Consider the following 24,470-nt stretch of genomic DNA (forward strand, 5'->3'; position numbering starts at 1 on the left):
ATGTAAATGAGCCTGGTAAGGAGCCCAAGGGGCTGTACTAACGGTTCTGGAGCCACGCCCCCTGTGAAGGAGCCCAGCACCGACTGTAACCAGCAATCTCCTCCTTGCTCAAGTCAGATCGCCGCGAGCTCGCGCATGCGCAGTTCCTTCCCTGAGCCTGATGCCAACACAGGGAAGGAACACTATGCCGGCACTGTGCATGCGCGAGCTCGCACACTCGCACACCGTGAGATTACGGCGATCTGACTTCGTGAGCAAGGAGGAAATTCCTGGTTACAGGTGGTGCTGGGCTCCTTCACAGGAGGCGTGGCTGGGCTCTAGAATGGTTAGTACAGTATATATATAAAATCATTTTTTACACTTAATAAAACCACTCAGAGGATATCGGACAGGTATATTGCGGACATGCTAGCGGCGATCTAGCTGTGCATGTCCGCAGCTCTATAGGGTAAAAAGAGGTGACAGAATCCCTTTAACTGCCCCCACACACAAGATTACAGTAATCATCTAGGAAGTCTCCCTTCCAGCATTCCCAGCAGCGCTCACCTCTCCAGTCAGCAGCTTAGTGATCTTGCTGATGAGGTCCAGGATCTCATGATAGTTGTTTCTCTCACGTATCAGTGAGTCAGGTAGAGACATTTTGCTAGGGATCTGGTTCCTGCTCCTCCCTTCATCATTTTCCATCATCTTCTTCACTACTATGTAATCCTGTGGAAGGAGAGAAACGTTGATATCACTCCTACATTCCCTTCACTTCCCCAGTTATGTCCTTGTTATATTAAGAGATACAAGCCATGACATATGACATGATTTCCTCACCTCTCCAGTCAGTAGGTAGATGATCTCTAGGGTGAGCTTTAATATTCTCTCAGCCATATGTTTTCGGTCCTTGTCCATCTTTAAAAAAGGTCTATTAGGTAATTACCTATTTTCTTTCTAAAGAAACCAGAGGAAATGAAAGTCAAATACAACTTGAAAAAGCATCATTTGAAGTATTCTCTCCTGATATCAGAAGTTCCACCCCCTTGTTTCACAGCTGTCCTTCAGCTGCTTCCACTGAATAACACTACAGATGGCACTACACGTGTCGTGTACAGTTTTATTCACAGAGGAATATATTTCATATCAGCAATAAATGATGCATCCCCTATTATGACACTTCATCTATGTACACACCGACCAGTCATAACATTAAAGCCACAGACAGGTGAAGTGAGCAACATTGGTCATCTTGCGACAATGCCACCTGTCAAGGAGTAGGATATATTAGCAGTTTTTGAAGGTGATGTGTTGGAAGCTGGAAAATTGTGCAAATGTAAGGATCTGAGAGACTTTGACAAGTGACGATTGTGATGACTGAACAACTGGTCCAGAGTACTTCCAAAACAGCAGATCCTGTGGGCAGAGGTTACAGGTCTGGCGAACCAGCGACAGGGTCATGGGCACACAGTGCATCGCAGCTTGCTGTGTTCAGGGCGTCCATGCTGACCTCTGCTCAGTTCATTGCAATGATATATATATATACACACTAGTAACATTACAGAACCTTGTACTAATGTACACACACATTCACACTGCCTGTACATTGCCAATATGCAATAGACATACACTACACATAATACAATCGCCACATACACCTATGTATTGTACACAGCGACCTACCAGCAATAAATACAAGACACACTCACTTCACCATCAGTGGTTAATACAGCCCAGTGGGGTAAAGGACCTTTGGTGATGTCATGATCATGTGATAAGGCACCTATGTGGGAGGAGTTAGATTCAGGGCTGCGCTGCTCTACAGCTAAAGGACCTGTGATGATGTCATGACCACGTGAGTATGTGAGGCGTAAACCTTGGGAAACTCATAGCTCCTCCCTCCATTGGTTATAAATGGGTTACTCCTGGCAGGTCCTCCCCGCATCAGCTCCGCTCTAGACAGTTCAGTAGTGAGGAGGCTAGAATGTAGTTGCTGAAGGGAGGACCTGCCAGGAGCAACTCCGATCTATACAGTTCATTGCCGAAATGACTAGATTACTCCAATCCGGCTACTCAGAAACGCTTTTTAAGGGTGGGTTCACACTAGCGTTATGGCTTTCCGTTATAACATAACGAAATCCATAGGATGGAATGCAAAACCTGTTATAACAGGGTTAAGTGAAAGTAGGATTCATGCAGCTATAAAAACAGGGTTATAACGGAACATAACGAAATCCATAGGATGGAATGCAAAACGGAAGCCTTTAAGAGGCATTCCGTTTTGCTCTGTCCTTATAGAAATCTATGGGAAAACATAACGGATCCGTCTGGGTCCCGTTATGCAAGACAGAAAACAAAGTCCTGTCGTCAGTCTTGCATAACGGGAACCAGACGGATCCGTTTTGATTCCCATAGATTTCTATTAGGACAGAGCAAAACGGAATGCCTTAAAGGGAACCTGTCCCTGGGATTTTGGGTACAGAGCTGAGGACATGCGTTGCTAGATGGCCGCTAGCACATCCGCAATATCCAGTCCCCATAGCTCTGTGTGCTTTTATTGTGTAAAAAAACTCATTTGATACATATGCAAATTACCCTAAGAGGAGTCCTGTATGTGAGAAGAGTCAGGGACAGGACTCATCTCAGGTTAATTTGCATATGTATCCCCAAAAATTTTTTACACAATAAAAGCACACAGAGCTATGGGGACTGGGTATTGCGGATGTGCTAGCGGCCATCTAGCAACCCATGTCCTCAGCTCTATACACAAAATCCCGGTGACAGGTTCCCTTTAAAGGAGTCTGTTTTGCATTCCGTCATAATGCAAGTCTATGGGCAGCAAAACGGATCCATCCTTCTGTCGTATGGATTCCGTTATGTTCCGTTATAACGGAAAGCCATAACGGACTCCATAACGCTAGTGTGAACCCACACTAATAGAAATAAGTAATAATAATGATGCCTCTACTCGCTCACTAGCTCTATAATCATCTGGCACCATTCTTTGAATTCTTTCTTTTTCCTTTTTTTTCTTTCTGTTAGCATGTTTTGGTTTCAGCTCAATTTTGTAGTGATATCAAAACATTTTTTACCAAAATGTTTTAATTTGTTTTGATTTTGATTTCCCTGACTTCCAGGAACTTTTTTACTTTTCCCTTCACTAGGGTTGCCACCTTTACCAACTAAAAATACCGGCCAAGTTGATACGGATAAAAAAAAAAGAGGGGGGGGGGGGTGCGGTTTAATCATATTGAGTTTTGCAACTTTTTTTGTGTGCGCCCTGTGGCCGTGCTGCGGCCCGCAAATTGCGGGCCGCAATGCACGAACACCCGCCGCACCGTGAGGCAGCCGCAGCGGATTACGGACCCATTCACTTTAATGGGTCCCCGATCCGCCCGTTCCGTAAAAAGATAGGACATGTTCTATCTTTTTGCGGAACGGAAGTACTGGATGAAACCCCACGGAAGCACTCCGTAGTGTTTCCGTAAGGTTCCATTCAAGTGAATAGGTTCGCATCAGTGATGCGAAATGCCCACGGAACGGCGCCTGTGTATTGCAGATACGCAAATGCGGTCCGCAATACGGCCACGAAGCGCACACGTTCGTGTGAAAGGCCTAATACTGAGGATCTATCCTCAGGACAGGTCATCAATATCAGATTGATGGGGAACCGACTCCCGGTGTTCCGTTACATTTCCCTACCTCATGAGATTTCCCTACCCTCGTCACTTCCGGTCGCACCGGACATGACGTGAGGAGGTGTGCTGCACCGCACAGGCTCACAACGACGGGGTAGGGAAATTTCACAGCAGAGTGTGCATGCGCCAGGAGCCTTGCCGACTGTTAGGGTAGGGAAAAATTACGGGCCAGTGCGCAGGCGCGGTAATCGGATGGATGTTCTCAGCTGGACACCAGCCGACACTGCGCATGCGCTGGGAGCATCACCAGCGGTTAGGGTAGGGAAAAAGCACTGGCCTGTAATTTTTCCCTTCCCTAACTGCTGGTGAGGCTCCCGGCGAATGCGCACTCTGCTGTGAAATTTCCCTACACCGTCGTTGTGCGCCTGCACGCCGCAGCACACATCCTCACGTCATGTCCAGTGCGACCAGAAGTGACGAGGGTAGGGAAATGTAACAGAAAACCGGCACCCCTGCTGATCAGCTGTTTGAAGAGAAGGCCACGCTCCATGTGAGCACAGCCTTTTCCTCATTGTTTACCTCCTCACCGCCAAATTCGCAGCGCCACACAGTGTAATTACACCTACGCCGTCTCATTCACTTCTATGGGACGGCTTCTTCCTATACACTTGAATATTATAGAGCCGTACATAGAAGCGAGAGTGACGTATTAGGTGTATTTACAATGTGTGGCGCTGCAATGTCGAGCAGGTAAACAATGAGGAGAACATACAAGTGCTGCATTCACTTCGTACACAGGGCCGACTTTAATATTGATTGGACCCTGGGCAAGAATTTCTTGGGCCCCCTGGATCCCGCCTTCCCACACCCTAGCATGCAATCACGCCCACAACACCACATACAAAAAAAATCCACACAACTCGTAGAGTAGTAAACTTTAAATAGGTTCTCCGATCTAAACCTTTTTTTTGGCTAACTTCTAACCTGTGGAGTAAAGATTATTGGTGACATACTTACCTTCCACAGTGTAGCCATTCCTGAGATCTGTCTCCTGGCCATGTGGTCCCTCAAGATGGATTTTCTGACTATGGCCCCTGGGACACTATTTGGTCATATTGGATTTTAAAGGCACTGTTTCTGCCCCTTGGACTTTTAACTGGAACAGATTCAAACATGTGCCAGCGACCATTTTAAATTGTCCAGCAGTGTTTTGCCATCAAGTGTATGGAACTATTTTGGACATGGGACCATGTGCATGGTATGGCAAAAATAAGACTTCAAGGAAATTCCAGAACCCCTGAACCGATCTGTGTGATTTTTGGATAGTTTGTTCACCCAGGTCAATGCTATCAGGGGATGTGATTTTTATGGGGATATGTGGTGTTTTGGGGTGTTTTCTGTGGTTGGGAAAAATTTGTGTTTTCTGCCTGTGAGAGATTAAGTTAATTCTGCCTGTGAGAGATTAAGTTAATTCTGCCTGTGAGAGATTATGTCCATTGTATTTGTTGATTGCATCACAGACAATGCCCATTGTATTTCGTTAATTGTATCACAGGCAGAGGGGTTTGTGTACATTATCTGGGAGTATCTAACTGTACAATACTGTGTTGATTGGCTGTTGTGACTTTGTGTCCTGTGCTCAACAAGGTTCACGTGGGTGGTAACCTTGTGGGGAAAACTGTATATAAGAATTTCCTTTGTGCTCATTAAAGAGTCCTGCTTTACCCCTTCATGAAGGCTTGGCTCATGTTTGGGGGATGGGATAACTACACTCTTGGGGATTGCTATATCACAATACTCCCCTGAGTATAAACTCTTGTAAAAGCTTGTTCCTGTTTCCTGCTCTCTGGATTTAGGAGAGGTTCACCCACTGGTCTTAGGTCCAGCGTAGGTGGAGGCCAGCGAGACCTCAACCAAGCTGCGGTGTTTTGTAGGGTCTGTGGTGGTTACGGTGTCAGGTGGAGTGCTTGGAGCCCTCGGGAAGCCCTAGGAGCATCCATCAACGGAGGTACCCAGTCTGGGTGCCAGGAGATCCATTACACTGTTCTTCCGGGTGAAGTCCGTATCCTTGTCTTCCTGCCTTGAGGAGACGGAACATCATGAATGACGTCACCGCCTCCTGCAAAAGAAAGCTCCACCCAAACGTCCTCACTCACCATGCAATCGCACTATGCTGAATGCTAGTGCACATGTGCGGGATTGACGTCTGTATCATACAGGCTTCTATGTGAAGCCTGTACTGACTCTTGCACAGCGCCATGTGCAGCATAGTGATAAGCCACAGAGGCTGATTGCTACGATGTGCATGTCCCAGGGGGCACTTTGGATGGCAAACGGGGCACTGGATGGCACAATGGGGGCAATGGATGTCACAAGGGCGCAATGGATGGCATAAAGGGGCAATGGATGGCATAAAGGGGCAATGGATGGCAAACAGGGGGCACTGGATGGCACGATGGGAGCAATGGTTGTCGAAAGGGGGCAATGGATGGCACAAAGGGGCACTGAATGGCACAAGGAGGCACTGGATGGCAAACGGGGCAATGGATGTCACAAGGGGGCACTGTCACCGCCAGCTCTGTGAGAAGATCTGGCAGATGTTCTTCGTTCTGGTTTCACTTTCTCATCTCTTTTCCTTCTCCCAGCTGTCACCTATTTGCACTGATTGTCTCCCTTTATATTCCCTATTCCCTCCAATACTGCCTCACTTTGCAGTTTATACTTGTGTTTGGATTGTGTTCACTGCTGGAGCCTGCTTTTCCTGATTCCTCAGGTAAGTCTGTTTCCTTTATTTGTGTTTCTGTCACAACCAGACAGCTGAGAAGCTCTGACAGAAGCCTTTCAGAACCTCCTCCTTGAGTTTTCTTTGTTTTGAATTTCAGTTCCTCATCTCGTTAGCCTCTCTCAGCTGTCATGTAGTTGGACTGATTGCATCCCTTTAAATTCCTCCCCATAATGCATTAGTGTGCGGCTTATACAACTTCCTGGAGTGTGTGTGCATGCTGATCCTATTTTCCAGCCTTCTACAAGTAAGTGCTGTACATTTATTTGTGATTTTCTGTTTGCTGGATCCCAGGTGACCCTGACTCCCTCCGTATCTAGTGTAGGGAGCCGGTGGTCGTGTCCCCTCACTATTGTAGGGTGTTCAGGTGTTATACAGTCGAGGTACGAGGATATGCGATCATCCACCATTGGGATTTTTTCGCATAGGCTGAGCAGACAGGGAGAGTGCCAGGTGTTATGCAGGGGTCTCCCTTTTGTTCCTTAGTTTTGGATCCAGTGAGTCATATATTCATTTTGCATTGTCTTGTTTCCTGTACACCTTCCGTGACATTATAAGCCGCCAAAACCGTCTCAAGCATGGATCCGGTTTCACTTTTGACTGAACGTTTCCAGGGTCTTTCATTGGAGGTAGCTGATCTCCGTAAGACTCGTTCTCAGTTTCTAGTGACCGGTTCAGCTTGCGTTCATGGAGTTTGTTCTGAGCCTAAGATCTCACTCCCGGATACGTTCTCCGGGGGTAGTGAGAATTTTGTGCGTTTCAGAGAGGCTTGCAAACTCCATTTTCGCCTTCTTCCCCATTCCTCTCGTGATGAGGAACGGAGGGTGGGGATCATTATATCGCTGCTCAGGGGTAACGCTCAGTCGTGGGCCTTTTCGCTGCCGGTGGGGGCACGGCCCCTCCGTTCAGTGGATGATTTCTTTTTAGCCCTGGGTCAGATATATGATGATCCGGATCGTGTTGCTTTGGCTGAGTCTAGACTACGTCTGTTATGCCAGGGTAAACAATCCGCAGAGATATACTGCTCAGAATTTCAGAGATGGGCAGCTGATACTGGTTGGAATGATGCTGCACTCCGAAGTCAATTTTGCCATGGTCTTTCAGAGGGATTGAAAGATGCATTTGCCTTTCATGAGAAGCCTATTTCCTTGGACTCTGCTATGTCTCAGGCCGTTCGTATTGACAGGCGTCTTAGAGAGAGAGGAGAGATCTCTCCTTCCTGTCATACTCAGTCCCAGGACAGTGCAGCGGTCTCATTCTATGCGCAGGGGTCTCAGTCGCTGTCAGCCCCTTCTGAGCAGGAGCCCATGCAGCTGGGGTTGATTGCCTCTGACAATAGAAGATTCAGCCCGCATGGGAAGGTTTGTTTTTGTTGTGGAGGTATAAATCATTTGGCAAATGTTTGTCCCTCTAGGAGATTCAGGCAGTTTTCTGGGAGTAATAAAGAAACAAAAAGGAAAAAATCTTTTAAAAATGTTCCATCTGTTACTATTGGCAGGGTTGAGGCGGAAATTGAAGGTTTTCCGTTTGCTTGTAGTTCTCGTTTTGTCCTGCCTGCCAGGGTGGCGCTAGAGAGCAAGAACATTTTTTGTGAGATTTTTGTAGATAGTGGAGCAGCTGTCAATCTCATTGATAATCATTTTGCGATAACTCATGGTTTCCAGGTGTGCACTTTGGGAAAGGATATTCCTGTTTTTGCTATTGATTCCGCTCCACTTTCTCAGAAATCATTAAAGGGCATAGTTCACAATATTTGTTTAATTGTGAGTGATGCTCATGTTGAGGATGTGTCATGTTTCGTCCTTAGCGGATTACCTACTCCTCTTGTGTTGGGGCTACCCTGGCTCACTAAACATAACCCACCATTGATTGGCAAACGAGGCAAATAAATGGTTGGAGTGACTTTTGCAGAGAGAATTGCCTCACGACATCTGTTTCTGAGGTTTATACTAAGACTGTACCACCTTTTCTCTCTGAATTTTCGGATGTCTTCTCTCAGAGTGGAGTTCAGGACTTGCCCCCGCACAGGGAGTACGATTGCCCTATTAATCTCACCCCAGGCGCCAAGCTCCCTAAATCTCGTTTATACAATCTTTCCCAACCTGAAAGGGTCGCTATGCGTGCTTATTTCTCGGAGAGTCTGAGAAAAGGACACATACGACCCTCGAAGTCACCTGTTGCCGCTGTTTTTTTCTTACGAAAAAAGATGGTTCTTTAAAGGGAACCTGTCACCAGGATTTTGTGTATAGAGCTGAGGCCATGGGCTGCTAGATGGCCGCTAGCACATCCGCAATACCCAGTCCCCATAGCTCTCAGTGCTTTTATTGTGTAAAAAAAACGATTTGATACATATGCAAATTAACATAAAAGAGTCATATCTTACTTGTGTGACCAGAGAAGAGTCATATTTTCAAGCTCTGACTCATCTCAGGTTAATTTACATATGTATCAAATCGGTTTTTATACACATTAAAAGCACACAGAGCTATGGGGACTGGGTATTGCAGATGTGCTAGTGGCCATCTAGCAACCCATGTCCTCAGCTCTATACACAAAATCACGGTGACAGGTTCACTTTAAGACCTTGTCTGGATTTCAGGGAGCTGAACAGTATCACTATTCGTGACCCTTATCCGCTTCCTCTGATCCCGGACCTGTTTAACCAGATTGTTGGGGCTAAAGTCTTTTCCAAATTAGATCTAAGAGGGGCATACAACCTGGTCAGGGTCAGAGAAGGAGACGAATGGAAGACGGCCTTCAATACCCCTGAGGGCCATTTTGAGAATTTGGTTATGCCTTTTGGTTTGATGAATGCCCCAGCCGTTTTTCAGCATTTCGTGAACAGCATTTTTTATAATTTAATGGGAAAATTTGTATTAGTGTATTTGGATGACATTTTGATTTTTTCTCCTGATTTCAAAACTCATAAGGAACACTTACGTCAGGTCTTTCTCATCCTGCGGGAGAATAAATTATACGCAAAACTGGAAAAATGTGTGTTTGCGGTTCCAGAAATGCAATTTCTGGGGTTTCTTCTCTCCGCTTCTGGTTTTCGCATGGACCCCGAGAAGGTCCGCGCTGTGCTGGAGTGGGAGCTTCCTGAGAATCAGAAGGCGCTGATGCGTTTTTTGGGCTTTGCCAATTATTACAGGAAGTTTATTTTGAATTATTCCCCTATTATTAAACCACTCACTGATATGACCAGAAAGGGGGTAGATTTTTCTTCCTGGTCGGTAGAGGCGCGTAAGGCCTTTTCAAATATCAAGGAGAGTTTTGCTTCCGCTCCCATCTTGGTACAACCTGATATTTCTCTACCCTTCATAGTTGAGGTTGATGCTTCTGAGGTGGGTGTGGGTGCGGTCTTGTCTCAGGGTTCCTCTCCTGCCAAATGGCGACCGTGTGCCTTTTTCTCGAAGAAACTCTCCTCCGCAGAGTGAAATTACGATGTGGGAGATAGAGAATTGTTGGCCATCAAGTTGGCTTTTGAGGAATGGCGCCATTGGCTAGAGGGAGCCAGACACCTTATTACTGTGTTTACTGACCATAAAAATCTGGCTTACTTGGAGTCAGCAAAGCGTCTGAACCCGAGACAGGCCAGATGGTCTTTGTTCTTTTCAAGGTTTAATTTTGTTGTCACGTTCCGCCCTGGGGTTAAAAATGTGAAGGCAGATGCCCTGTCACGTTGTTTTCCGGGAGGTGGGAATTTTGAAGACCTGGGTCCCATTTTGGCTGAAGGTGTGGTGGTCTCTGCTCTTTTTCCTGAATTGGAGGCAGAGGTGCAGGCAGCCCAGTCAGAGGCTCCTGATCTTTGTCCTCCTGGGAGGTTGTTTGTGCCTCTCGCTTTAAGACACAAGATTTTTAAGGAACACCACGATACGGTCCTTGCTGGGCACCCGGGGGCAAGAGCCACAGTGGATCTCATCGCTCGGAGATTCTGGTGGCCTGCGCTTCGTAAGTCGGTTGAGGGTTTTGTGGCAGCCTGCGACACTTGCGCTCGTGCCAAAGTCCCTCATTCACGGCCATCAGGTCCTCTCCTTCCCTTACCCATTCCTTCCCGTCCTTGGACACATCTGTCCATGGACTTCATAACGGACCTGCCTCGTTCCTCGGGGAAGACTGTGATTCTGGTGGTGGTGGACCGTTTTAGCAAAATGGTGCATTTCATCCCTTTTCCTGGTTTGCCCAATGCTAAGACGCTGGCGCAGGCATTTATTGATCACATTGTCAAATTGCATGGTATTCCTTCAGACATAGTCTCTGATAGGGGCACGCAGTTTGTTTCCAGATTCTGGAAGGCTTTCTGTTCTCACTTGGGGGTTCGGTTGTCATTCTCTTCTGCTTTCCACCGGCAGTCGAATGGCCAGACAGAGCGCGTCAATCAGAATCTGGAGACATATCTGTGCTGTTTTGTGGCGGAGAATCAGGAGGATTGGTGTTCTTTTTTGTCCCTTGCTGAGTTTGCTTTAAATAACCGTCGTCTGATAAGTCACCATTTTTTGGTGCATATGGGTTTCATCCGCAGTTTGGGACTTTCTCGGGAGAGGGGTCTTCTGGTTTACCTGATGAGGACAGATTCTCCTCGTCTTTGTCTTCTATTTGGCAAAAGATTCAGGATAATCTAAAGAGCATGAGTGAGAGATATAAGCGTGTGGCAGATAAGAGACGTGTGCCTGGTCCGGACCTGAATGTTGGTGATCTGGTGTGGTTGTCTACCAAGAATATCAAATTGAAGGTTCCCTCCTGGAAGTTGGGTCCTAGGTTTATTGGGCCTTACAAAATCCTGTCTGTCATCAATCCTGTTGCCTACCGTCTTGATCTTCCTCAGACTTGGAAGATCCATAATGTTTTTCATAAGTCCTTATTGAAACCTTATGTTCAACCCATTGTACCCTCGCCTTTGCCTCCTCCTCCGATTATGGTTGATGGGAATCTTGAATTTCAGGTCTCCAGGATTGTGGATTCTCGTCTTGTCCGCGGTTCTCTCCAGTACCTCGTTCATTGGGAGGGTTATGGTCCTGAGGAGAGGATGTGGGTCCCAGTGACGGACATTAAGGCCACTCGTCTCATCAGGGCTTTTCATAGGTCCCATCCTGAGAAGGTGGGCACTGAGTGTCCGGAGTCCACTCGTAGAGGGAGGGGTACTGTCACAACCAGACAGCTGAGAAGCTCTGACAGAAACCTTTCAGAACCTCCTCCTTGAGTTTTCTTTGTTTTGAATTTCAGTTCCTCATCTCATTAGCCTCTCTCAGCTGTCATGTAGTTGGACTGACTGCATCCCTTTAAATTCCTCCCCATAATGCATTAGTGTGCGGCTTATACAACTTCCTGGAGTGTGTGTGCATGCTGATCCTATTTTCCAGCCTTCTAAAAGTTAAGTGCTGTACATTTATTTGTGTTATTTGTGTTATTTTCTGTTTGCTGGATCCCAGGTGACCCTGACTCCCTCCGTGTCTAGTGTAGGGAGCCGGTGGTCGTGTCCCCTCACTATTGTAGGGTGTTCAGTCGAGGTACGAGGATATGCGATCATCCACCATTGGGATTTTCGCATAGGCTGAGCAGACAGGGAGAGTGCCAGGTCTTATGCAGGGGTCTCCCTTTTGTTCCTTAGTTTTGGATCCAGTGAGTCATATATTCATTTTGCATTGTCTTGTTTCCTGTACACCTTCCGTGACAGTTTCCTTCCTGGCTTGATTGTAGGTGACCCTGACTCAGTCAGTATTAAGTGCAGGGAGCCGGTGGTCGTGTCCCCTCACTATTATAGGGTTTTCAGGTGTCACATAGTAAAAGGTACGGGGCATGCAATCGTCTACCATTAAGACCTTTGCATGGGCATAGCAGTCAGGGAGAGCTCTAGGGGCTTTATAGGGCTCACCCATATGCTCCTTAGTTTGGGATCAAGCCAGTCGGATGTTTATTTATAAGTTCGGCTTTTCTGCAACACCATCCGTGACAGGCACTTAATGGCAAACGGGGCACTGCATGTCACAAGCGGCAATGGATGGAACAAGGAGGCACTGGATGGCACAAGGGGGGCAATTGATGGCAAACAGGGGCACTGGATGGCACAATGGGAGCAATGGTTGTCACAAGGGGGCAATGGATGGCACAAGGGGGCATTGGATGGCAAACAGGGGGCAATGAATATCACAAGAGGGCACTGTATGGCACAATGAGGGACCTGGATGGCACAAGGGGAGCAATGGATGGCAAACCAGGGCACTGGATGGCACAAGGGGGCACTGGATGGCACAAAGGGGCCACTGGATGGCACAATGGGGTAATGGATGTCACAAGGGGCAATGGGTTGCAGAAAGGAGCACTGAATAGCACAATGGGTGCAATGGATGTCACGAGGGGGCACTGAATGGCAAACCAGGGCATTGGATGGCAAACAGGGGCACTGGATGGCAAACAGGGGTCACTGGATGGCAAAGAAGGGGGCACTTGATGGCAAACAAGGGGCACTGGATGGTAGAATGGGGGTACTGTGGATGGCACTGTTATGGACGCACTGTGGATGGCACTGTTATGGGAGCACTGTGGATGGCACTGTTATGGGAGCACTGTGGATGGCACTGTTATGGACACACTGTGGATGGCACTGTTATGGACACACTATGGATGGCACTGTTATGGACACACTGTGGATGGCACTGTTATGGGGCAGTGTGGCATTGTTATAGGGGCAGTGTGGATGACACTTATGGCAGCACTGTGGACGTCACTGTTATGGGGGCACTGCGGATGTCATTGTTATGGGTGCTGAGTATAAGTGATAGGGCTTGTGCACAGAACCGTTTCGGTTTTGTGGTCTGCAAGTTGCGGATCTACTAAATAAGGATACTGTCCGTGTGCGATTCACTTTTTTTGCAATCCTATTGAGTTCTATGGGTTTTAGATCTGCATTATGAGGACCAGAATAGGACATGTTCTGTCTTTCGCAGAACTGATATACGGATATGGAAAGCACATGGAAGTCATCAGTGTTATTTTTTACGTATGTCAGTTCCAGTAATGACAGAACATCCTCAAAATGAGAACCTCAAATCAATAGAACTCAATGGGACTACAAAAAATGTGGATCGCAAAATGGATACAGTCGTGTGCATAAAGGTTTAGATAAATAGCTCAGTAGGTTGTATGATACAAAATGGAATTAGATACACACTTCAGCAGGCAGTATCACACAGAACAGGCTCTGTATCAGGAACACATACATGTTAGGATAAGGCCACTTTCACACTGGCGTTTCTGGCTCCGCTTGTGAGATCCGTTTCAGGGCTCTCACAAGCGGCCCAGAACAGATCAGTTCAGCCCCAATGCATTCTGAATGGATAAGGATCTGTTCAGAATGCATCAGTTTGCCTCCGTTCAGCCTCCATTCCGTTCTGGAGACGGACACCAAAGCACTGCTTGCAGCGTTTTGATGTCTGCCTGACGATGCAGAGCCAAACGGATCCGTCCTGACTTACAATGTAAGTCAATGGAGATGGATCCATTTTCACTGACACAATATGGTGCAATTGAAAACGTCAATTGACTTTCAGTGTAATTCAAAACGGATCCGTTTGCATTACCATGGTTCATGGTAATGCAAACGGATCTGTTCTGAACGGATACAAGTGTTTGTATTATAGGTGCGGATACGTCTGTGCCAGACGGATCCGCACCTAACGCAGGTGTGAAAGTAGCCTTAGATACAGATGTGTTTTGACATGTTTGCCAATTCCAGCTGTTTATTACACTCTGGAGATGGTAAGGAAAGAGCCCGTGGACGGTCAGTGATGGGATTAGATACACAGCTCAGCAGGCTGTATCACACAGAATAGGATTAGATACAGATGTGTTTGGATGTACTTGCTGATTCCAGCTGTTTATTACACTCTGGAGATGGTGAGGGAAGAGCCTGTGGACGGTCAGTGATGGGATTAGATACACAGCTCAGCAGGCTGTATCACACAGAATAGGATTAGTGTCATGGAAGGTGTACAGGAAACAAGACAATGCAAAATGAATATATGACTCACTGGATCCAAAACTAAGGAACAAAAGGGAGACCCCTGCATAAGACCTGGCACTCTCCCTGACTGCTCAGCCTATGCGAACACCCCAATGGTGGATGATCGCATATCCTCGTACCTCGACTATATAACACCTGAACACCCTACAATAGTGAGGGGACACGACCACCGGCTCCCTACACTAGACACGGAGGGAGTCAGGGTCACCTGGGATCCAGCAAACAGAAAATCACAAAAGAATGTACAGCACCTATCTTGTAGAAGACTGGGAAATAGGATCAGCATGCACACACACTCCAGGAAGTTGTAAAAACCGCACACTAATGCATTATGGGGAGGAATTTAAAGGGATGCAATCAGTCCAACTACATGACAGCTGAGAGAGGCTAACGAGATGAGGAACTGAAAACCAAAACAAAGAAAGCTCAAGGAGGAGGTTCTGAAAGGCATCTGTCAGAGCTTTTCAGCTGTCTGGTTGTGACAATTAGATACAGATGTGTCTGGATGTGCTTGCCGATTCTAGCTGTTTATTACACTCTGGAGATGGTGAGATTTAGACAATGAGTGAGAAGTATAATCATGTCTGTGTGTAGAAAGATGGACACAGGAATTGTAGTGGGTGTGGCAGCTGCATACATAGCAGAGTGGGGGGCGTGGTCAGCCTGTGACTCATCTGTGCAGTGCAGCCAGGCTTGTGTATCAATAAAGTTATGTATTCAACAAAACAAGAAGGGGAGAAAGTAAACAGATCTGCCAGGATAATGTGATGTCTTCCAGGGGGGGGGGGGGGGGGGGGGAGGAAAGCTCAGACATGAAAAACAGGTTGGGGGCTTATATATGCATGGTGAGGGGTGTTAGGAGCACATAAAAATTATTTTGATTTTGGGACCGGACAACCTCTTTACTATTGATGAGTGGCCACTAGACGTGTTCCTTGGGAGTAATGTAAATGCTTGCAGAGACATGTTACCAGAACTTCTACGTTTAGCTGTTGTGGTTCTGTTGACTATAGTGTCCCTTAATATAGAAAATAAAAGAAACGGCACAAAAGTATCAAATAATATGGCTGTATCATTATTCTAAAAATAAAAAAAAGCACAACTTCTGACACAAATATATAGGGCCAGATTTATCATTACATCTTACATCTTACTCCACTTTTACATATGTCCAAAGTCACTTTTGTCTAAGTCTGATTTATTAATAGTCCTTTTAGGCTTCTTTCACACTACCGTGTTTTTTTTGCGTTTTGCAGGCGTTTTTTTGCATTCTGTATACGGAACCATTCATTTCAATGGGTCCGCAAAAAAAACTGAATGTACTCAGTATGCATTCCGTTTCCGTGTTTCCGTATCTCCGTTCCGTGCAAAGATAGAACATGTCCTATATTTGGGCGCAAATCACGTTCCGTGGCTCCATCAAGTCAACGGGTCCGCAAAAAAACCCCAGAATGCATACGGAACGCATCCGTATGTCATCCGTTTTTTGCGGATCCGTCATTAACAAATGCTAGGCCCAGCCCACTGTGGCCATGTGTTTCTTGTTGCCAAACTTTGGCTGAGCACACGTGCAGGTGTTGAAACCGGTTTCAACCTGTCTGGCTTGGCTGCAAACTAAGAAGAAGATGGATGTTGAGAAACTTATCTCTTTGATCCAAGAGCGTCGCCAGCTCTGGGACACCCGGTCTGATACATACCACGACAAAATATTTAAGGAGCGTCGCTGGGATGAGGTGACACAGGCAGAGCCGGACTGGAACAAAAAATAGGCCCGGGCATTTTTGACTGAGCAGCCCAATCACATGACCCCCAACAGGCCCCACCCCCTTGCAGTCTAGGGGTGGAGCCAAAAAACAGAAGCACAATTGAGGGGCAGGGCCAGCCACCAGTAAGATAGGAAGGCTTCAGCCAACACACAATCTTTGCAACAATATAGGAAGCTACAGAAAAGTCTTATAATATCCTCAGTGGATCTCAATCTCCCCATCCTCCACACCCTGTACAGGTCAGTGCCCCCGAAATAGCACTTACAGTTCTCCAGCAACTCTGGCAAATACCACCAATTCCATACACAGGCGAACCACAACACCACCTCACTGACAGCTTTTTCCTGGTCTGTCAAAGACAATACTCTATTGGCTGGGAAGTCTGCTGTGATACGCAATTTCCGCTCCAAATTGAAAGCTTTGTTGGTAGCAGAGAATGCTGACACTAAGGCCCCATGCACACGGCCGTTGTTCACAGCCGTGTGCGGGCCGTGGAACCGCGGCCTGGATCCCTCCTGAGAGCAGGAGCGCACGGCGTCACTGGTTGCTATGACTCCGTGCGCTCCCTGCTGCCGCCGCTGTACAGCAATACACTGGTATGATCTATACCAGTGTATTACTGTACTGTGCCGGCAGCAGGGAGCGCACGGCGTCATAGCAACCAGTGACGCCGTGCGCTCCTGTTCTTAGGAGGGATCCAGGCCGCGGTTCCACGGCCCGCACACGGCTGTGAACAACGGCCGTGTGCATGGTGCCTAAGGTGGATGCTTGCAGAATGGGGAGCTAGCATACAGGTAATAAAATGTGGGCTGCCAGGAGAATATATATATATATATACACCTTTATTAGACTCTATGGTGGCATATACAGTACAGGCTCTATAGGAGACAGGCCAATATGGGTTAACGGTGTACAAATGAGTATTCAGTAAGCAGCAAACTTTGAAAAAAAAAAAAACATTATTAGAATATTATAACCTATGTATATTTATATTTCCCATATTTGTAGTATTTGTTAACATGTTGATACACAGGACAAAAAAAACTCCACTAGGGATTCAGCAACTTTTGTAGGAGTTCACTGGTTTCTGCAACTCTGTCAATTATATCTTCAGAATCAAGGTTCATTAGTATATCGTTTTCTGTTGCCATCAGCATGAAAGAGTTCAAATGTTCCTTGGAAATTGAATTTCTCAGATGGTTCTTAATAAACTTCAATGTAGAGAAACTTCTTTCACAGGCAACTTGAGTGAAAGACAGTGTAAGCAAAAATTTGTAGGCTAAACCAATGACCATGTAGGCATCGGTTAACAAATTATAGCGCTGTAGAATTTTATAGCAGCAAATAGCACAGTTCTTACATGTTGAGCAAGACTTGTTTACCAGTTCTGGCCCTGTTCACTTCCTCATTTTCCACATCTGCTATAATCGAGTATTCTTCAAGGGGTGATGTTCTCTCCCTGTCCCAATGCAATGCAAAATTTGCCATCTGGGAACGCAAATTTTCAGATGTTCCTTCCTCGTCAAAGAGAGCTCCACGGGACAGAAATCGGCGATTCATGCTCTCTGTGACCATATCAAGGATTACATTGTGAACATGTATTTTATAGGCTGAAATAGCATCACAAACTGTTACATCTTCAGCAGTCTCATCTGCCATTCGTTTTCTTTTTCTTATTCTTTTTTTTAGGTAGAGTGGTCTGTATTTCAAGTGGAACGTTTCTTCTTCTTAAAACTTGTCATTTGCCCACTTAACAAAATTATCAGCAGATCGCTGTACGGATTCAAAATCCCTTGCATCTGTCCGAAGTTTCTCATATGTTCCCTGTACCATTTGAAAAGCTTTTCAGATGTCCATTTGACTTGTCTGTAGATATTTGGACAATGGTGTTGTCAATTCAAATATTCTCAGAAATATTTGAGTTGTGAGTATGGTTTCATATTTCAGCAGGGATTCTGCATACGATTTTGCTCTTACTCGGACCTCAGGTCTTGATGACACATTGTCTTCTATTCTGTTCAATGTGCAAATTAAGCTAAAAAACAAAGCAGAATCGGGATTTAAAAATTCCCCAAACACTTTTCTCAAAGCTGCATCTTTTGACCACCAGCGAGTTTCACCAATCACTGAAATTCTTCGATGGTGAAGGTCTTGACTGACTTGTTCCCAGGTATTCATACGCAGGTAAGAATCATGAATAAACACTGCAATGTCATTCAACAAACTGAATAATGATGCACTTACAACCACTGTTTTTGTAGTATCTGCAAGTACTAAATTCAGTATGTGTGCATAGCACCAAATGTGAATTTGGCCTGGTGATTTAGTTGACAGCCAAGAAGAGAAACCATTTTATTGGCCCTGCATATTTTCTGCTCCATCCGTTGAACTGCCAATGCATTTCGTAATATCAAGTTTGCATGATTTTATGACGTTCATTACCAACTTAAAAAGATTTTGTCCTGTTGAAGATTCACATTCAACCACTGCGAGAAGCTTTGTCATTGATGCAATTGGTCACATAACGAACAATTATGGAGCACTGATCCTTGGAGGTTATATCTTTAGTTGTATCCACTTGAATTGAAAACATCCCAGCTTCCTGTACTTTGTTGGATATATTTTCCTGGATGAGCAGCCGAATAGTTTCTACTACTTTGTTAACAGTTGTTTTTGAGAGCAATGTTATCAACGATCCTCTTCCTTTCCCTCCAGAGGACTGCAAGTTTTTGCTGTGTTCAATACATTTGTTTACATGCTCTTTCAGACAAATATCATACTTGTTCTAAAAAATTTCCGTGTTCTTTTGTTATGTCCTCTAGACTGTATGCAGCTTCATCTTCATTTCCCCTATAACTCAACCCTTGTTTTCCTATGACTTACAACATCTACTACTCGTTGCAGTACTTGCCTCCTGTTTCTCACTTGTTCTCGTCTTACAGATATTTGTTCATGTAAAAGTAGATCATCAACACTAGCACTGCTGGATTTCAGAAAGAAGGCTTAGGCACACACATTGTGCATTGCACTTCTCTCATGCTCTTCAATTCTTTGATGAACATGACGCTTATCTGTCATTCCTTCAATAAAAGCATTTGTTTCATTTGACTTTTAAAAAAGCCAGACAAACAGAGCAAAACATAGCTTTATTATCATTACAGTAGGTGAGCCATTTTCTATGTGTTCCATCTTTACGATTTACTGCTTTTTGTAATACAGGATCTGGTGTGACCTGCAGTGGATGATATTTGAAAAAGGCAGTTAGGCTACTTTCACACTTGCGCTAGGTGCGCAAGACGGATCCGCACCTATAAATGCAAACGATGGTATCCGTTCAGTGCGGATTCGTCTGCATAACAGCTTTTTCAGATCTGAGTTTTCACGATCGTGAAAACTCAGATGCGACAGTATATTCTAACACAGAGGCGTTCCCATGGTGATGGGGATGCTTCAAGTTAGAATATACTAAGAACTGTGTGCATAACTGCCCCCTGCTGCCTGGCAGCACCCGATCTCTTACAGGGGGCTGTGATCCGCACAATTAACCCCTCAGGTGCTGCACTTACCTCTCCTGCTTCTGGACGCAGACGCTCCTCTTCTCCTGACTCCTGCTGTCGGCTGTGCTGTGAAGGCTGCGCACCGCACAGCGTGACGTCACAGAGCTACTCACTGTGCACAGCCTGCAGAACCGACAGCCGAGGACCAGGAAGCGCCAGTGAGTACAAAGCATTCACCAATCATCACTTCCTGGTCCTTTTGCCCTGAAACTTTGGGAACGGCGTTCCTGACATGAAAAAAGTGCAGTGCAGGAACGCCGTTTCCACTCGTTCCCCCTCGACTCGAGCCCTGAGGCGGCCCGGCCCACCGGCTAATGCCCGGTCTGCCCTACGTCCAGTCCGGCCCTGCATACTGGCCACTGCCATTTGTGTGAACTACACCCCTGTGACTTTTATCTCTTCCCTGTTTATGTCTGTATAGAGCAGTACTGTTTCAATGTCTGCCCACTGAGTACCATTGTATTCCATGTAGGCTAGTTGCCGTCCATTGTGGATGCGTATCTAGTGCCATGTGTTGGTGTGGCAGTGCACATTTGGCTCTCATTTGCAACTGGCTGCGGATTACTTGTGAGTGTGACTAGCTCTATTGTGATGTGTTTCTCCAATCTGGTTCAGTAGGGGTTAAGTCATTCCTGAGTTCTATCTATTTGGTGGATGTTCAGTCTGAATTGTGTGGCCAGACGCTGGCTGTGCAACAATGGTTGCTTCTGTGTCCTGTAGCCTGTTCCTGCCATGTAAATTTGGGTTCCAGAAGTCTTAATCCAAATCCATGTGTCTGTTTGCCCTGCCCTATCCTTTCTTTCTGGATTCCACTCTTGCAGGGTTTTTCAATTTTAGACACAGTGGTTCCCAGGGGCGGACTGGGAACTTAAAGTGGTCCTAGAAAAAATACTAAAAGTGGCCTCATTTTGTATTCAAGTCCAAATTGACGGAAGGCAGGGCCAGCAATACCATATTGTGGCACATTATACCACCCCAACAGAGCGAAATACCATAGTCCATGACAAAATACTGCCAGCAGCACAAAATACATCCCCAAAAACCTCCACTGGCCGGCCATGAGGAGGGCCCAAGGTGGCCCCCTGGGCATCGGCCCAGTGGGAAAGTTCCCTGTAAGGTCTATGGCCAATCCGCCCCTGGTGGTTCCACAAAATTCTTAACACAGAATAAGACTCCGAACCAAAGACCTGCAGGACTCCTGCGTGAAGAGCCATGGCATCACATATTTTATCACCAATTTTCCTCCTCAGGATGCCCTGTAAATGGTTCACTTTGTATCCTTGTCCAGTCTTCCTTCTGCTCTTCAACTGGCTAACTTGTTCCTAAAAACACATTTTCTGGTTACACAGTCTGCCATAATTTTCTCCAGGGGGCAAAGTCTGACCCTCCTCCAAAAACATCAGACTGAAGGTACCCCCGCACAAGTTGGTACCCTGTTTCATTAGTCCTTTTGAGACAGTTGAACCCATTCAATTACAAGTTACGTCTTCCTTCATCTCTACACATCCCTAATTCTTTTAATGTTTCCCTTCTCAAACCAGTTGTGTTCAATTGGTACTCCTTATGTTCATTTACTGCTCCTACTCATGTTGGAACAGAGAAGGAGTATGAAGTCAAAGATATTCTTGATATGAAGAAAGTTAAAGATAAATTGTCTTTCCTGGAGAATTGAAAACGTTTTTGCCAAGAGGAAAGATCTTGGCAACCGTTTGAAAATATTAAAGGGGTTATCCGACTCTTTGTACACTGACGAGCAAAAGGGTAACAATGTTTTGAACTTTTTAATTTCAGGCTTCATATCTCACCATCCACTATAGCTTAGAACGTGAGAGTACCATCATTTTATAGACAATCATCTTGGCTATCTCATACATAAATTGGACTTGCAACTATTTAGCATATGATGAGTTATGCAGATTCTTGTCATGTAACTGCATTGTTACTGTTTTGGTCCTAAAATTCTAAATTTCTATTTTTATTATTTTGTAAATCCACCTTTAGCTTTCAACACTGCCTGAATCCTTCTAGGCATGCTCTCGATCAAATTCAAGCATGTCTTGACCAAAATCTGTTCCCAGGTCTCTTCTACACGTTCCCAATGTTGGTGCTTACTGGTCGACTCACTTGGGTACGAATCCAGCTTTTTCTTTAACTGTGCCCACAAGTGTTTGATTGGGTTGAGGTATGGGGACAGTGGGGATCAATCCTGCACATCTACTTAATTGTCATTGAACCATTTCTTCGCCAATCTCGATGTATGCATCGGGTCGTTGTCCTGCTGGAACACTATGTCATCCTTTTCATACCCATAGTACTCGAGTATACGAAGTAATTCGCCTTGTAGGATACTCACATATAGCTCAACATCGAGACCTTTGGCTGTGAAACAGCCCTATATCATCAGGCGTCCTCCACCGAATTTGATAGTTCCATTAATTTCTTAATCCATTAGGCACCTTTTCTCTTGTTTCTTCCAGACCCATTTGTACCCATCAGAGCCCTATTGACTTTCATTTTATCGCTCCAAATCACCCGTTTCCAATCTTCTACTGTCCACTGTTTGCAAACTCGTGTCGACGCTTCTTATGATGATATTGAAGTTGAGGCTTCACCTTTTCCAGCCACCATTCCAGACTTGTGTAATGCACGTCACATGGTGCATACATGGAAGTCTGTGATCTCACTATTACGAAGCATACGAGCAATCTCCACTTCCGTGTTTGTCGCCCAGGAACTGATAGACCATGTGATGAGCCGACTTGTTGAATCCGTTATTTTGCCTGGACGTCAACCTCTTAGCTTTGGAATGGATGGACTTTATTTCAGATTCTCCCAACTGTCATGTCACTCATGGGTATAGTGTAAGTGTACTAGTGATGATGAGCCGAATGGGGGTAGTAGTACTCACAGTTAAGTTGTCCCATAGGCCGGCGTGCAGTGGATGGGAAGACAGCACCAAATCCTCCGGGGCACTCTCTGTTGCAGGGAACACCAGCCAGATGTTGGTTGAGGTGCCCTTGATGGTAATTGGGTAACTCTTAGGGTGCTTTGGTGGCTAAGCCCCTGTGTTCGTGACGCCAGCACCGTAAGGTGCAATTAGGAGAAGAAATGGAATGACGCAAGAGGCAGTAGTTAAACCAAACAGGAACTTTTCTTGTCAGTTGTAGTCTTGCAGTTGAAAGCAGTACTTTGTGTTACATGAAGTTGGCAAAGATGATAAAGCTGCAAATCCCAATTAGCAGGCTCTGTGATGCGATGAACACCCTGTTCCAAATTATTATGAAAATTCAATTTAAGTGTCACAAAGATAAAATATTTAGTTTTTCAGTTTAACTCATGGATGGCATTGTGTCTCAGGGCTCTTTTGATCACTGAAAACATACTCAGACACCTGTGATAGTTAGATTGGCAGATGAGCCCAATTTAAGGAAAAACTACTAAAGGAGGGTGTTCCACATTATTAGGCAGAGCACCATTTTCAAGCAATTGTCACGACCATGTTTATGGCCGTGACTCCTTGGGAGCCGCATACAGTAGCCCGCGGTTTGGGTTGTATTGTCAACCGCAGCTGGAGGCATAATGTTGTTAGCCTCAGGTGCGGTTGCCGCGGACAACAGGTATGTGTGCGGTCCCCTTGGAGTTGTGTGTGCGTTTGTATGCACTTTCGTATGTCTGTGTGCACTTTGTGTTATGTGTGGTGTGCACTTACATCTTCCCCTCACTGTGGTTGCCTGTGGCAACGTTTGGTTGGAGTTGTACATGTGGTGGCAGTGTCCCGGCCTTTGGGCTGACTCCCAGGACATGGTTGCCACCCATGTCGTTGCCTGCGGCAACAGCCACAGTGTGTTCATTGTTTGGACACTTCCCCTTTTAGTTGTGTTTTCCCTTCCCTGGTTCTGGAAGGGTTAACTCCCTTCCCAGTGTGTGTGTGTGTCACTGGGTGTGTCCGACTGTGGGGTGTGGCTTCTTGGCCTATAAAGCATCACGGTTAGCACAGGTCTGAGCGTTGCTTCAGCCATGCTTAGCTGGAGCAGCCTCCTGTGTTTTCTACCTGCCAGTGAGAGCCACCCCTGTGGTCATAAAGATATTGTCACATTATGTTTATGTCATGTTGTGTGAGATGTCCATGTGATGTTCTGTTGGGACCTTCCTTTGTTATTTTGTGCAGTTTATGGTTCTGGATTCCTGTGTGCACAGGGATCCAGTCAGCAAGGCTGTGGCAGGTAGGTGAAACTACTTAGTTCGCCTGCCATATCCGTAAGTCTGTTTGTGTACCCCTTTTCCCTGCAGCTTGGCCATTGCGACCCCTGTTCCTCCGTGTCCTGGAGGAACAGGCCGTCTTACCCTGACTCCTAGTCCAGGGACCGGACAGAGGGTGAGTTAGGGATCCGAGGTTCCGGAGCATGGGTCCTCCTACCTTAAAGGTCGGCCCATGCAGCTAGGAGTTAGGGTCAGGTTAGGGACGCATTAGGAGGTGACCTGCTCCTTAATCCTGTCTTCCTGGCCGAGCAGCCTAACACCATCTGGCATCGCACGGCTGAGGGTTTTCCCCATCCTCAGCCTTGACAGCAATATAGGGATGAAAAAGGATCTATCTGCTGCCGAAAAGAGTGAAATAGTTCAATGCCTTGGATGAGGTATGAAAACATTATATATTTCACGAAAAATTAAGCGATTTGTGGCTGATTCAGAGTACAGATGGGTTTGTGCAGATAAAGGAACATTGAG

At 45.9% G+C, this 24,470-nt stretch overlaps 1 protein-coding gene across 1 annotated transcript in view; it reads right to left on the reverse strand.

Annotated features, from left to right (window-relative positions):
- Positions 1 to 1,707, reverse strand: part of LOC122941327 (oocyte zinc finger protein XlCOF6-like) — a 59,675-nt gene extending 57,968 nt beyond the window's left edge. Inside the window, exons 1-3 of the mRNA XM_044298458.1 lie at positions 1,663 to 1,707; positions 820 to 936; positions 547 to 708 (exon numbers count right to left, since the gene is read on the reverse strand). Coding sequence (XP_044154393.1) covers positions 547 to 708; positions 820 to 897 — 240 coding nt within the window. The 5' untranslated portion in view covers positions 898 to 936; positions 1,663 to 1,707. The remainder of the gene's footprint in view (positions 1 to 546; positions 709 to 819; positions 937 to 1,662) is intronic.
- Positions 1,708 to 24,470: the final 22,763 nt, after the last annotated feature.

The sequence above is a fragment of the Bufo gargarizans genome, chromosome 6 (genome assembly GCF_014858855.1).
Source record: "Bufo gargarizans isolate SCDJY-AF-19 chromosome 6, ASM1485885v1, whole genome shotgun sequence".
Taxonomy (NCBI): domain Eukaryota; kingdom Metazoa; phylum Chordata; class Amphibia; order Anura; family Bufonidae; genus Bufo; species Bufo gargarizans.